The sequence below is a fragment of the Gambusia affinis genome, linkage group LG17, assembly GCF_019740435.1.
Source record: "Gambusia affinis linkage group LG17, SWU_Gaff_1.0, whole genome shotgun sequence".
Lineage (NCBI taxonomy): Eukaryota > Metazoa > Chordata > Actinopteri > Cyprinodontiformes > Poeciliidae > Gambusia > Gambusia affinis.
This window is the reverse complement of record NC_057884.1, coordinates 5,819,682-5,834,853: the sequence shown is the minus strand read 5'-3', so window position 1 is coordinate 5,834,853 and position 15,172 is coordinate 5,819,682. Positions and strand designations below refer to the sequence as shown.

Sequence of the window (15,172 nt, the reverse complement as noted above, 5' to 3'; positions counted from 1 at the left end):
ATAAAAAACCCACAAAAGCCAATCGTATGGGTCTGCCCACAAACTGTCAGTCATTCTGGTGTATTTACTGCTCCAAAATGCACATGTCACAACAATGTCAAGGTGATTACCAGCCCTTTCAATGCATCGAAAACTAAAATGGTTCTCTTCCACTAAAATGAATGTGAGCCACCATGCTGATATTAGATCTCTCTATTCAGTTTGTGTGTTTGTTTTTGTCACCATAACTAAATGTCACTAATGTTCTTTCCTATGTTACACCTCATGTTTTCTGATCTGTTGTTGAACTCTTCATTTTGGGTTTCCGCTCCGGCTTCGCTGTCGTCTTCTCTTGTGCTTTTTTTCTCGCCAGAACTGGCAAAACCAAATTACTGCTCAGGCTCAGTTGAAAGCGATGGGTCCTCCTTTTTCCGTTTTCTACTGATAACAACTCATATCTTATACATTTTATGTTCTCTGCATTTGATCCGCAGCAATAAAATTCTATTTGTTTTTGTCAATGGGCTCTGCTCTTGCCCGTCTTCGGCCATTTGAACTTTAGAAACATTTGCGTTCATTTGAAAGGTGATGTTTTTTTTCTGTAATTCAGAGCGCAGAGACTCAAGGACTTCTAAAAGCAACATGGAGCATTCAGTTGGGAACCTTTATCCTTGTATAAAGTATTTGTATAAATCAGCAAGTGCATTGTTTCCTCTTCTTTGGAACATGTGCAACTCTGTGTGTCACTGTCTTTCCACTTCACAATTATGTGCAACTTTATGACGGGGATTTTTTCTTTTATGCCAAATCCAAATAAAATACACTTAAAATTTCTGTTTGTAATGTGTAAAACAGTAAAAAAGATTAACTGGTGTGGATATTTTTCAAATGCATTGTGCAGCACGCTGACAATCTGAAAGCAAAACCTGACAATAGTAAGTTTGTCGCGTTGAGTAGTTGTGCACTCCTTGATCTTCGCAATGAAGAGTCCCTGTGCAACCGAATGCAACGTTGCAGTCGGTTATTATTCGGATTGAGACGAAGACTTTGTGGGTGGCCATTGGGTAAAGGTGGTCAGCTAATAGCTTGATGAGGACAAAAAATACGTGAATTATGTGCTTCAAGGTCAGCAGATTTTAATTCCAAAGGTGTAACCGGAGCCGTTGGGCTACATGTAATTTGCTCATTGAGACAATTTGTCATTGTACTATAGCTTATCATTTAATATAAAATGACTTGGCAGGTGTGTCTGATTTACAACATCCATAAAATCCCACGATGCCCCTGTTTACACAAATTAAAATCAAATTGGGCCGCGTTACGGGGCGCCGTTTCTTTCCTTCTCGGGCTGCACAGACTGACGACTCAATCATGGGTCCATCCATCTCGGAGATACAAATCTCAGCTTACAGTTATTGTGCTCTCAGTCATTAAACTCCAGCCGCAAATCACCGCACTGTTCACCATAAAAGTGCCACGCGAAACATCCGAGCCATTTACGGCGTGAAAGAGTGCCAAACGTCTTTCTAAAAAAAAACAAAAAAAACATAAAGCAATCAAGCATATGCTTTATATTACTGACATATACGGCGCTAATGAACTCCGGAGAGTGATAAATGTTTGTTGATGAGTGCGAGCATTAGCATGAAGAAGAGGAAAGAAAGAACAGGGGAAAAAAAAAAAAGCAAAAAAAAACAACAGATGTCTCATTCCTGAGATGGAAAGCCTCGTGGCAATGATAATGAAAGCAAACCTTGACAAATAACACAGATCTTTTGTGGTTGGGATGCTCTTGTTGCCATGGAGCGGTTTTGGGTGCAGACTACTGTTTGCTAAATTGCTGTAACAGGCAAATGGTCCATTAGGAGGTGTTTGCTTGCAGGCTGTTAAGTTTTTCAGTTCTGGATATAATTTCATCAAACTCAACCGCAGCAGTGTGGAAAGCTGTTGCCCCGTCCTTTCCAGTATCCTTTGTTGTGAGATGCACTTTAAAACATTTTTTAAAATTATTTCTTTACTTTCAACATAAAAAAACCCTGATCTGGATAAATCAAGTAAAACTGTAACATGAAGGACAGATTTTATCTGGAGAACACCAAACCAGACAAACCCCCCCCTTCCCAAAAAAATAAATAAACAGCATTTATGTCAGGAATTAATTAATCACACAAGAACAACTGCAGGCTTCCAGGTCTCTTCATGCCCATTTGAAGCTCCCCTCAGTCAAAGACCTTTCTTACTTGTGGCTAAATAAGGACTAATGAAATCCAATCACGCCACAATTTATCTTTTAACGACTATCCCGGTCTCGGTGAGAAACTTCCGGTGTTTGATACGGACCATTTTTCAGGCCGTCTCGCCTTTCAGTACGTTGTTGCACCTGCACTCGTGAGATGGCAGAAAACGGCTGCATTTGCATGACTATGGCGAGCATTTCAAAAGTGCCTTTACCGTGAGCACTCCATCTGTGTGGGTGGGTGAGGGACCAAGCAGTGAAAACATAAAGAACACAATAAAAAAAAAAAAAAAAAAAAAATTCTTCAAAGTGTTTTTTTATTGTTATTATTTGACTTTATTTTTTGACCCCATAGATTTCAAGAATAGCAAAGTACAAAAATGGGGCCCATGCAAGAGGTCTTCAAAATAACATCTCTGTCAAAAAAAAAAAAGTGACTTTCATAAAATGAACTGTGCAAACAAAATTCCCAAAAAAATATTATCAAGCTAAGCACCAATACAAACAAATAAGGACCAAATAAATTAACAGAATCTTAAATGGGCTTCTTTCAAAGTCCTATATATACTTCTTCAAAAAACCAATCTTTAAAAGAATGTTAAAGATTGGTTTTTTGAAGAAGTATGAAATAGTATAAAGTCAGAGTATAGTATCGTTCAGTTGAGATTGATGATTGACCTTGTTTCTTTGTTCTTCCTTTGTTTTCTTTTTTTGTCACATAAGACAAATCAATTTTTTGTTGTTGTTGTTTTGATCTATAGTTGAGAAAAAGGGGCAGATATTATAAGATTATTTTCTTCTTTCTGCTACCTTTCATTTTGAAATGAATAAAATAAATAAACCCAAACAGGAAACAGGAAACTCCCCAGACCAGATAAATCAGACGGAGAAAAACAGAACTAATGTAACAGAATACATTTTGAAAACCTCCCACTACTTTTAGGAGTGTACTTCACAATATCAGTAATATGTCCAGGTGAAGACATTAAGTACATTACTAAAAAACACATTTAACTCCCAAACGATAGAAACTAATGACGTGAATGTGTGGACTGATTTAACCATTGCGTGCTCGAGGCAATGCGTAACTTTTAAAATCAATTCAGTCCCAACTGATTGTTTGGTTATTTATTATAAAATCAGTCATTTTAAATTTGCCCTTACCCTGCAGCCCTGTAGCGGCGTTTTTTAATGTTCACGGACAATATAACGTCCACTTTGATATGGTTGTGTAGGGACATTTTTGAGAATTTCTACTTACTTTTGCCAATGTTGGATTCATAAATCTCATACACTACGATTATCACACCTTTCAGCAGTTTAGTATTTTGAGGCAGTGCCTTAAACACGCTGCATTCGTTTAAATTTCGAGTGTATTTGGAAAGCTAGATTTCAGCAGCAAGGCAGTTCAAAGTGCTTTATATCATAAAAACATCATATAGTCACCAATCGTAAAACAACAGATAGACAATACAGGAATAAAGGAGCTTAGTGTTTCAGCTGTTTTGCAGTTTGTTTGGAAGTTTGTTGCTGGTTTGTGGTGCATAGAAGCTTCTCCAGAAAACTTTATGTGACTCTGAAGGTTCAGGTCAGAATCTGTCACTTCCCAAAGTTCAATATATTTTAGATGGGAAGACAAAGCGCAGCTGCACTGTATCCTTACTTTCTATGGTTGAGTAGCACATACTGCTCGGTGGTAGACACGTTCTGTATGCAGACAGCACCTTTGCACATTTAAGAGCTTTGGATGGAAGAGAGAAACTCTGGAATGTGATATCGGTAGCAGAATCAGTTACATTCAAGGCACATCAAAGCACAGATGTATGCTGAAAGACTGAAAGGTCAAATATACTGTATGACTAAAGCGACTGGTACTGTTAAAAGAGTACCAGAAGAATCAAGCTCAATGAAAAGCTGACAGTGGAACGCAAACTCTCACTCAGAAACTCCAAAGCCAATTTTCTGTGGACCAGCAATGGCAACATATTACACAAAGACCAGGAAAGGAAACAGTGTTGCAGAGGATAATTCAAGGTAGACGTAGTATGCTAATAGCACTCCAGGGATAGAAAAGTTCATGAATAAAATAGAAAACCATTAACAGCCTTACACCGGTAACCCGGTGACAAATCAGCATAAATCAAACAATTAATCAATTAATGGAGAACAAAGAGCTTTATAAGACATACAAACACTGAGTTACTACAGCAAAGACAAAGCAAGCAAACGGAGAAAAAGAAAGCGAGCTCTGAGACGAGTGGAACATAAAATTTACAAAATGTGTAGGTGACAGAAAGACATTTGTTTGACTGTCTGATGAAGCATCCCTGAGAGATTCCAAGTTTTCCAATCAAGCCAGAGACGGAGAAAGACCTGACCTGCAGTTCCAAGTCCTACCAACCCGGGTTGCTTCCAGATGATCTGCTCTGCGTGGGCTATAGAAAGCCTGATCCGTCTTCCACCAGCCTCCACTGACACATCCTTCAGTTGCAGCATTAGCGATAGGTATGTTAGTTTGGTCAGGTTTTTTATTGCTTCTCCATGCGATTGAATCTAGCTGTACTGTGCCCTTATAAACTTTACTAATGAAAGAAGCATGTGAAGTGGACATTGCATTGTCTAAAGTTCTTCAAGACGATCTTAGTGCATGCTTCGTAAATTCATGAACGTTTTAGTTGCCTAAGCGCAAATCTATTCAAACAACATCCCTGGTACTCCGTACGAGTCACTAAATCATGACCTGGATCAGTGCCAAGAGGCAGTTGTAAGAAGGAGAAGTCAGCTGCTTTAATGAGTATAATCTACTGGGTTACTATGGTTACTAGGTCACAGAAGGACAGGAGGTGGGACACTAGGTACAGCCAGGAGACTAGGACTTCTCCTTTGTCTTTAGGAAAAGACAACAAGCTACTTCTCCCTCTAGCCTGAGATCATACGTGGTTGTTTTGGTTGTATTTACCCAGAATGCCTTGCGCTGCAACTTCCTTCCTGCTTTTGGAGCGGCCTCCGGTCCAAGTGGCATTCACATGTGCACTCCAGAGTTCACTTCAACCGAACCGAGGCCTCGATGCAGATGTCAGTCTTCTGGTCTGCATCAGAGCTGCATTGATTGATTGATTATTCACACCTCCCCAAACAAACCGGACCTTCTGGGCAAACAAACTAGAATTTGATCAAAGCAGACCAGACAGGGCTGGTGTGAATTCACCTTTACATACAAACACTTGTGGGCTTTCACGGATACTTCTTTTGATATTCGTAAGCTGTCTTTGAATAGAAATGTTCAAGTCATATTATGAGGCTACAGAATTAACAGGTCTGAGTCAGAAGAGCGTGTTGCTAATGGAGCTCCTTTAGTCAACATGGCAAAATAGCATTTTACTCTGATATTTTCTGCTCAAAATAGTAAAATAACCCATACAAGATGTGCAATCCTCATACACAACTCAAGTTACGTAAATTTGTTCACAGCCAGATTGCTTTTACAGCTGTGTTTTGAAAGATTGCATTTAAAGCTTTTTTTATTTTTATTTTTTACGTATGTTGACAATTTCATGACAGCGTTACAGCTCAACATGCATTTATAGTCAGGTGTTTAAAAGTTAACAACTTGCATTGTAAATGCAGAAAAAAAAAAGCACAATAAAAGTCACTTGGAAACAAATTCACACATAAAAGCTGAATGTGGAGAAAATAATATGAACATATTTAACTTTTAGCGCAGGATTTATTTGGAGTCCCTGCTATTTCCCCACAAAATAAGTTTATTTTTCTTTATGTCAACAATTTGTTTAGCTGTCTCAGAGTCTGACTTTCAATTTCCCTCCAACTGTTTTTTTTTTTTTTTCGCTATTACCCAAGAATAAACCAACTTATTCTTTAAGTTGGTTTTCCTCTTTTCAGGAAAATACATCTCAAACACATCAGCACTCAATCAAAGCTACCCCGGCGAACCAAACAGTTCTGCTACAACATTTGGGATATGAGTCGAGCCTTTTGACAGTGATGAAAACGCAGCAAGACATTTGCTCAGAGGGTAAAGCTTTAGATGCCAGAGGCAGAAGAAAAGAACACGGCTTTCAGCTTGCATAAACGTTCGCCGAGCACAATTCTCACCATAGCGCGCTCTTCAACAACTTTTTGAACCCTTCCTACTGTTCGGCGATTGAGTTATGTGCACATCAGGCCCCGAATTAATCTCCACCCTTTTGAATTTCAATTCTGACTGCCCGTCATAATTTAAGTGGTAGGTTCAAGAAGCTTCGTATTAAATAATCCTGAACGTCGACTGATGCCTCGTTGAGTTTTTAATTCAAAAGAGTTTGAGGGAGAGCAACCTGCCGGGTGGGGGTGGAAAGGGGCTGAACGTGGCGCTTGCTGCTGGAAAGTGGGGGAGACTGAAGGAACAGAACATGTGAAATGAACTGTAATTAATGTTGAACAACGAAGGCAAGAAGAAAAGGCCAGCGCACGCTTCTGCTATCCAGCCTGCTGCTAATGGGAATATGATTGCATTCTGTCTTTTTTTCTCCTCATGAGGGTTCTTTGTCTAATTCAATCAATACTTCGGGGCATTCAATGCACCCTGAGTGGATGCTCTGAATGCGGTAAATCAAAGCAAAGCGATTCCGACAGCAAAGGCAGCCAGATTGACCTATGGTCTAATTTAGTGGAAAGCTCGAAAAACGCGGGATTGTTTTCATTCTCGGCGAGGAGAGAAATCTATTCATGACCCAAAAGTTTCCATTAAATTCAAAAGCCCATATTAGGTGGACTACGGCGCTGCAGGACGGTACATTGGAGACGTGGGTTATGATAGAAACATTTATCAAGCTATTAAGGGAGCCAACATTTTCTCTTTGTGTGATGGAAAACAATTCTGTGTGTACTTTTCCATGAAGGCTGAAGTCCTCTGGGGGAGGGGAGGTTCAGCTGCTGCACTGTTATTTGGCATCCTTTGACCCCCCCAAGCCTCCAATTGATTTGCCAAGCCATGTAGCGCAAAATGTTGACGGATGACAATGACAATGGCCTTAAGGTTCAATTTACGAGCATTTTAAAGATGGTATCTTTATGAAACCTTATATAGATGAATGACATGGGAAGTTTTGTATGATTGAAGAGGATGTATGAGGCGTTATGGCTTTTTTTCCTTAAGTGTCTTAAGTAGCTATTTGTAATAGTCAAAAAGTCTGGAGTGTTCAAGTCAGTGTCAAAAGTCGACACTGCAGATTTGTCTAAAATGTCGTTTGGTGTTGTTTTCTTCTAAGCGTTTTTTGCCAGCGTCTTAGTAAATGAATTCGCCATTGTCAGTCTGAAAGTTGGAAAATTTAAACTTACACACCATCTGCTTTTGAAACATAATCGATGAAACATTAATCAACAATCTGATGTGTAATGATGGAGAAAAAGATTATGTTTCAGTTGTTGACTGTGTGTTCAATGACTTGGTAGTTTTGTGTTTGTGTGACGTAAAGCACTTCAAAATGCCTTGTTGCTGAAAAGTGCTATGGAGGTAAAATTTTATTTGATTAGATTTTTTTCTGTACAGAAGAGGTACAGAAAAAGGTAAGGTAATTTTATTTTTATAGCACGTTTTCAGCAACAAGGCAATTCAAAGGGCTGTAAATTAGAAGAAATACAAACAAAATAAAAGAAGAAAACCAAATGAAAAATATTAAAAGTTTACAAAAGGAAAAATATAGAACTACATATTGGTTCCCCCTGTTTAATAAGTAGAGGAATTTATAAAGCAGTAGTTCTTGATTGGATAAAACTAGATGTTGGTTCTCCATTTTTGGTTCTATAGAGTAGATGGTCCTAAATGTTGATCAAATGTAGAGTTTCTCTGGATTCTAAGTTTCTCCTAATTGTACACTGAAACTGAAAACAAATAAATCCATTAAAAACGGTATTTTAGCATTCTTCATCATGATTTGAAATCAATCTTCGATTGTGAGTTCATCTCTTGTCCACGCCGCTCTGCTGCTGGCGACCCCACAGATCTTCTGCTGTGTTCAGTTTGAACTCTCTGTCATTCGAACACTTCCGTTTCCCTCTCCAACCCAGAGTTCAAGCTCCGTTTCCTTAAACTGTAACGCGTTCTTCGTCCTGCTCTTCTGCTGCGCAACTCTACCTCCCAATCCAGACACGAGAAAAATATAGGCGATTGTTGAGCACAAATTTCAGCACTCTGCCGAAATTTCTCCAGACCTGCAAACTGTATGGATGGATACAAGTAAACGTCAGAAGATTGTAGTAGGATGTGTTTGACTGGCTAATATTTGATGATAGGTGTGTGCTAGCAAAATCTACATCCTGAAAGCAATCAAAACTTACTCCAGACAAGTATTTTTTCAGATTGTGGAGACAGATTATTGCAGATTTTGTGCTTGAAATATTTTTTCCTTTAAAGAAACTTCTTGTTCTTTTTTGTAAATGATAAATCACGTCATATTTGGGAAAAAAAAGATTTAAAGGTTTCGCCCCTCCTACAAACTTGGAATTTATACACATTTAAGACTCTTTAGGAGAATCCCACGTGTGGGTTACAATGTAGAAGGAAAGCTGTTGTTTTTAAATTCTTAAAATGTAATTTGTATTTTAACTTCATGCTCTACACAGGAGACTGCATCAACAACAACAGACCAGTCCACGGCGGCTTTGCAGAGTTTGCTTTTACCCCGGACCCGGAGGGTTGAAGATCTTCCACTCTCACTGCTGCTGGACGGGACTAATGTGTTCTCTGGTACGGGGAAGATTGCCCAGGGCAGCACTTAAAGGGTAAGGACAATTCATGCCTTCCAGATAAGTCAAGATTTGCTGCCGCTGGCTTTTTCCATCATGATTTCCCAAGCACGCCAGTAAAATCACTATTTTACTTGGTCATGCTTTAAATAACTCTGCATAACTCTTACAGAGTAAAGCAGTTTACAAATGTTTAATTTGAGATGAGAAACCCAGACCAACCTGGCCACGTGTTAAAAATCTAACTGCCGCCACAAATCACAACTAAACTTTTACTCTCAATTTAACTAGTCAAAACTAAGTCTGGTTGATGTAGAAATCAAGTAATCACTTTAGAAAGCCTGCCACACAAAATGAAGTAAATGAAAGGTAGCAAAAATCAACATCTTCTGATGCATAAAACACAAGAGCGGACTAGAGATAAAGTCATCACTGGTGGTTCCAGAGCCGTTACCACGGCAGCGAGAGCATTTATCTGCAAATGGAGCAGTAGTGAGGTTTCCCAGCAGCGGCCAGCCCAGAAAAAAGATATTCCAAGAGTCCATCAAATACTCTCCCAGGAGGTCACACAAATAACAAACATAAAACCCCCAAACATCTGGAGCATTCAGGACCTCACCGGCCTCGGTTAACGTCTGTGTTCATGAACCAGCATTAAGAAAGAGACCGGGCAAGAATGGGACAGGTCAAAGGTGAAAATTACTGAGAAACGCAAAGACTCGTCTCTTCAACAAAAACATAAAAATAAAAAGAATCTTTAAGCATTCAAAGACATTTGGGCAAATATTCTGTGGACTAACAAGCCGTAAGCAAAACTTTTTAAGAAGTTGTTTTACATCTGACATTAGACCAACCGGGAAATATGAGAAAACAGAGGCAACAGTTAAAACATGATGGAGGTTTGATGATTTTCCACTGCTGCTTTTGCTCTTTATGACCTGGCTGAGTTCTCATAATTCAACCACGGATTCAGTTTTCCAGTAGAAAATCTTGAATAAGGATGTCCAACATCAGTTTCTGACCATTAACTCGGCCACTGGAGTTCAGTTATGTCACAGGACGCTGAATCGCCGAAATAAATAAAATAAAACAAAATTCTAGAGCGGCCTACTCAATGTCCCGACTTAAATGAAACCGAGATGCTTAAACATGTTTTTCATGTTTCACTCTCATCAGACGTTGAAGAATTGAAACATTTCTGCAAAGTGGAGCGGATCAAAGTTGCTTCGTTTGGGTATAAAAGAAATCACGATATGAAGATACCAAAATCTGACTCGTATTGGTCTGATAAAATAAATGGACTCTGGTGATTTGTGACAAGGCAACGTCCTTTAGCGTTTCAAAGTTGCAAATGGTCTGGCGACGCGCTCGCACACGCTCCGCAGAATGCGCAAATGCAAAGAGACTTGTGCTTTTTGAAGCCTGCCGAAAAAATTGCCTTTGTTTTAGAACATAAAAGCTTTGGATGTCTTTCAGGAGTCGAAGCTACTTAAGAAGATTATTCTAAACACAGCAATTAGGCTTCAGATTCTTAGTCTACTTAACAGAATGGAGGGAATGTTCCCCATCTTTGAGACGATACTCAACATCTTTGAATTGACCATGACAGGGAAATATCTTAGTTGCCTTGCGGTGAAACGCTTTTCAGTCGTCCTAATCTGCATGTAAAACAAAAAATAAAATGAAATAAATATATATATATATATATATTTATGTATTTATATATATATAGGCATATTCGATTTTTATCACACAGCGGTTTGATGAAAGAGTTTTTTTAACGTTTGCCTTAAGCGCCAGGAGTGTTGAAATGAGGTCTGATATTATCCTGAACTGAATCCTGGCGGAGCCGACTTCTACCCTGAGAATCACTTTCCGCTCTTCCAGCAGCAGTTTTTAAAAAAAAAAAAAGAAAAGAAAAAGAAAAGAAAAAGACAGGATTTCCATGTCCTTTAACGCTTCCTTCAGCTGCTCCAGAGACCGCTCTCTGCTGGGGCTTTCATTGCCACATTTTTCTGTCACATTTTGTTGAGGAGTTGGACTCGAGTCCCTCTGCACAACTTCAGTGTGTTTGAGTTCATGGTCAGAAAGTGATGGTTGAATTCATGGTTACATCAATTAACTTAACAGTGACCTGCTGTTTCTTTCTTTTTTTTATTTTCATTTTATCATGCTCAGTCTCTTTCCACTATTAAAATTACCTTAACTGAGGTAAGTGAGGTCAGCATGGGTTATTAAGTGATTTTCTGCAATTACTTCTTTCAGTATTTTACGTTCACCGGCAGAAGAACACTTAAATTGAAGCTATTGTTCAAAACTAACTTTTTGAACATTTTCGAACCGTCATTTTGGTCTCTGCAGCTTTTAGAAACAGTTCAAGCGCCATCAAAAATGATTCAGCTTCTTCCTGGCAGCAATTTTGCCAGGAAACGTCTGGAAAACGAGCCGTTTCAAAACCCCCACGATTGATACGTCACCAACTGCCCCTCATCAACCAGCCAGGTGTTCTGTTCTACGCACCGTGCAATGGCTGCTGGAAAGTGTTTTGTTGTTGACTTAGCAGTCAGAAACCGCTTGCCGCGCGCCTGTTGGCAGCCATTTTCCAACTTCAAACTATCTAGAAAACCTGAGCTCATCGCTTTTCCCCATGCTGGAGATTTTAGTTTAGCAGTAACAACACATGGAGTTACCTTTAAAATGGATCACACAAAGTAACATCTGGACCCAACAGTAGACTCAAACGTCAATGAAATCAGTCAGGTTGTGTTTGTTGTGTTGTGTCTCATGCAAACTTTGCTTTAATTCTATTTCTTTTTGTATTTAATCATAAGAGTTGCCAAGCCATGAAACAGGGACAGCAGGCTATTGGGACTACTCTTTGTTTCAGTGCATGAAAATTTTAAAAAATGAAAGCTAAACAAACTAACTGAATAAGACCGAATGCAAAATACTTATATTAATAATGTTTTCTCTTGTAAGAATGAGGAATTGTAACTTTGGTTTCAAATAATTTGAATAATGGATCATTCCTGTTTTCTTTTCAGACGAGACAACTGTAATGACTCGCATTATGATTATTATAAAAGTAACTAATAAAATGGAGTTGTGGGCGTGACCAGCAGCAGCTTATTTGCATAAAAGTGACAGATCCCTTAAACGTCTCAGTCTGTGAGGAGCTCAAAATAGGCAGAACTGAGCAGGTGAAATGTCATTACGCTGGAATGATTTTGTGCAAAAAATGTAATAAGCTTGTTTCTTTAATAAGCCATAAACTTATCCTGACCTGTTTAAAATGAAGTTTAATAGGTTCCCTTTAAGGATTTATAAACAAGGGTGAGAATGTCTACCATTCTAATTTCACTTAAGTTAAAACCTGAGGACTAAAATATTTGGTACTTATTTAGTACATGTAAGAATACTCATAACCAGGGGTGCCGCCAGGAATCTCGGCCCGCTCTGCACAGCTGCTGTTACAATTTTTGTGTCTATTTGAGCCATAAAAAGCGTCATAATTTTAAAGGCTTGCAACCTACTTTCTTTGGCTCAATAGTCAATCTCCTCCACCTCCTCCCTGAACTATTATTGCTAGCTAAAGTAATGCAACATTCCGGCCAAAACAACCAATCAGAACCAGGAGGAGGGTCTTAGTGCTGTCAATCTCCCTCATTCACTCACTGCTAAATGGGCTAATGGTATTTTTCCTGTAACTAGTAGTTACAGGAAAAATATTTATTTGCTGTAATTGCTAGCTATGCTACCTAGACCTGAGCATTCACAACAGGCTGCACTAGCTACAGCATAGGGATGAGCAGCCACATGAGATTGTGATTGACAGCACTAAAACTCTCCTGCCTCTGACTGGTTGTTTCTAGATAGAACTGGGAGAAATCAGAGATTTTTAACAGATGATCTCTCATGCCAAACTGTCAGAACATAATGACGGTTTTAACAAATTTGTGAATTTATTTATTTATTTTTTTTAATAAAACTTACATAGTGCAGCTTTAATTTCACTTAGGAGAGGGCGGGTCAGGAGGGACGTGAGTTAGAGCTGCTGACTGACTCACCTGTCTACCCACGTCTCGGAGAAAAACTGGGTTACAAATTGACACTCTTGTCTTTTTCTCTATCTCTTTTTTTTTTTCGAAACCCTTACTTTTTAATTTTTCTTATCAGCACAGTAACTACCACAGTCGTTCTTGTCTTCTACTGTCTGCTGCTGAAAACGGTCAAGAGCTCCAAGCAGGAACCAACCATTTTCTTCAGATCCAGGAGGGTTCAGGGGAAATATGGATGTGTGTTTTGGTCTGGGAGTGAAAACATAAAATTTTTACTGCTAAACACAGTATGAATATTTTGTAATTGACAAGGGCCCCATTTTTTTTATTATTATTTTTTTATTTCTATGAACAAAAAATAAGTAAAATAAATTGTGGAGGGCTACTTGTTGGTCAGGGGTCCTTACAATTGTTCTAACCGCCCCCTTCCCCCATACGGCACCTCTGCACATAACTGAAGTAAAATGGGAAAGCTAATAATAAAACATTTCATTTTTCTACATGCTTTGTTTTCCGTGCACAATTGACTTGTCGCGGCATCGAGTAGCTCCGTACGTTTACACGGTTGAGGCCCGACTCCGTGTCCGCAAATTGCATAATCGCTTTGACAGTTTGGAGTAATTGTTCTTCCAAAGTGGAATTGATAATTACAGGCCGAGTTTGAAAGGGCAGGAAAAATTGGACATTCAGTTTATTTGCCGTGAGTTTCAACCTCATTGTCAGTCAGCGCAAAGGGGCAGGAAGGGGCCGCATCCTCAGTCATGCACATAACTCAGCCGCTCTGCAGTCCTCCTCCTCCCCCCCAGTAATTGTGTTTTCCTTTGCACTTCAGCTATAAAATAGCTTCTGTTGCCCATCTACTGCTTTTTCGGCTTTTATCGCTCCAGATGTTTTATCAACGTCAAGCAATTTCTGCTATGAAAAGCTGCGCAGCTCCAGGGTGTGCAGCTGCAGCGTTTGTAGAGAGGCGCAGTGCGCTTCTAAAAGACACAATAAAAACAATGTGCTTGTAATCAAACCTCCGAGAGCAGTAGCAAGAGCTCTCTTTTTTTTCTGCAGTAGAGCTTTCTTTTTTTTAAAAAATAAGGCCGCATGATGTTCTATTTTTTGTTTTGTTTCGTCAAATTATGAGACAAACATTTTCCATAAACATGTTTGTATTTAAAAAAGGAGCACGTTCACATCAAGTTCAACTGTGAGAAATTAGTTAAGTTTATTTCTGCAGCATACAGTAAACCAACTAAAACTTGGGTCTTTTTTTTTTTTATTATTGTTATTTTGGAGGAAAATATTTGTTGTATTTAGCACACCTAGTACATTATCCCGCAGTTTGTGACTTTAGGTTTCAATCAGCCTTTTTATGTTTGCTTGTCTTTATTCAGTCTGTTGTCACAGAAAAAAAGTTCCTCTCACTTTTCATAAAATCATTTTTGTCACTAAAATGTAAAAGTAGTCAAATGTTCTGAAGGACAAGCGCCTCATCAAATTACATCCAGATTTCAAGTTGAAAGTAATTTCAAGTTTGCTTTAATTTCTTACTGTAATAAAATCTTTAGGTTATTTTAGCACCGTGCCACGCTTCCACCTACATATAAGATAAAAAAAAAATATATGAATGTTTTTCTGTCATTTTGGAAATCCACATGTATGTGGGTGTGTGGGAGAAATGTCTTAAGATTTTCTTTATGACTTTAATTTACCCAAATACTCACAGGCACAATAATTCCTTCTGTGGAAGCGTATTATCACCACGCAATATTAATCTAAAACACACTGCCAAAGTCAATCACCAGTGGCGAAGAAGAGTCAAATATAGTTTTGTTGTCTTCAGTGGGAAACACATTTGTTAAGCGTTACATGTATTGTTCAACAGGAGAAAGCATGGATTTACAAACAATGTAAGAGTCAATTCTAGTTTCTAATCAAATTATAAACGTAACACCTTTAAAAACACCTGAAAAGAACCAAACAACATAATCGGTTATGCAGGGATCGACTGAGAGCATGCATGAAAACGAAGCGTAAACACACCATGACTTCATTTTATGAAATCACACTACAAAAAAAATTATTTTTTAGCCAGTTAGTTTACAATATTCTTCCACAAAAGCTACATGTACCATTGCTGTGGCGTGACACTTTTAATTTTGCA

At 38.7% G+C, this 15,172-nt stretch overlaps 1 protein-coding gene across 1 annotated transcript in view; it reads left to right on the top strand.

Moving 5' to 3' along the window:
- The window catches only part of LOC122819440, a 128,610-nt gene that overhangs the window by 52,914 nt on the left and 60,524 nt on the right, over positions 1-15,172 (top strand). The window contains exon 3 of the mRNA XM_044096176.1: positions 8,840-8,998. Within this exon, the coding sequence (XP_043952111.1) occupies positions 8,840-8,998 (159 nt within the window). The remainder of the gene's footprint in view (positions 1-8,839; positions 8,999-15,172) is intronic.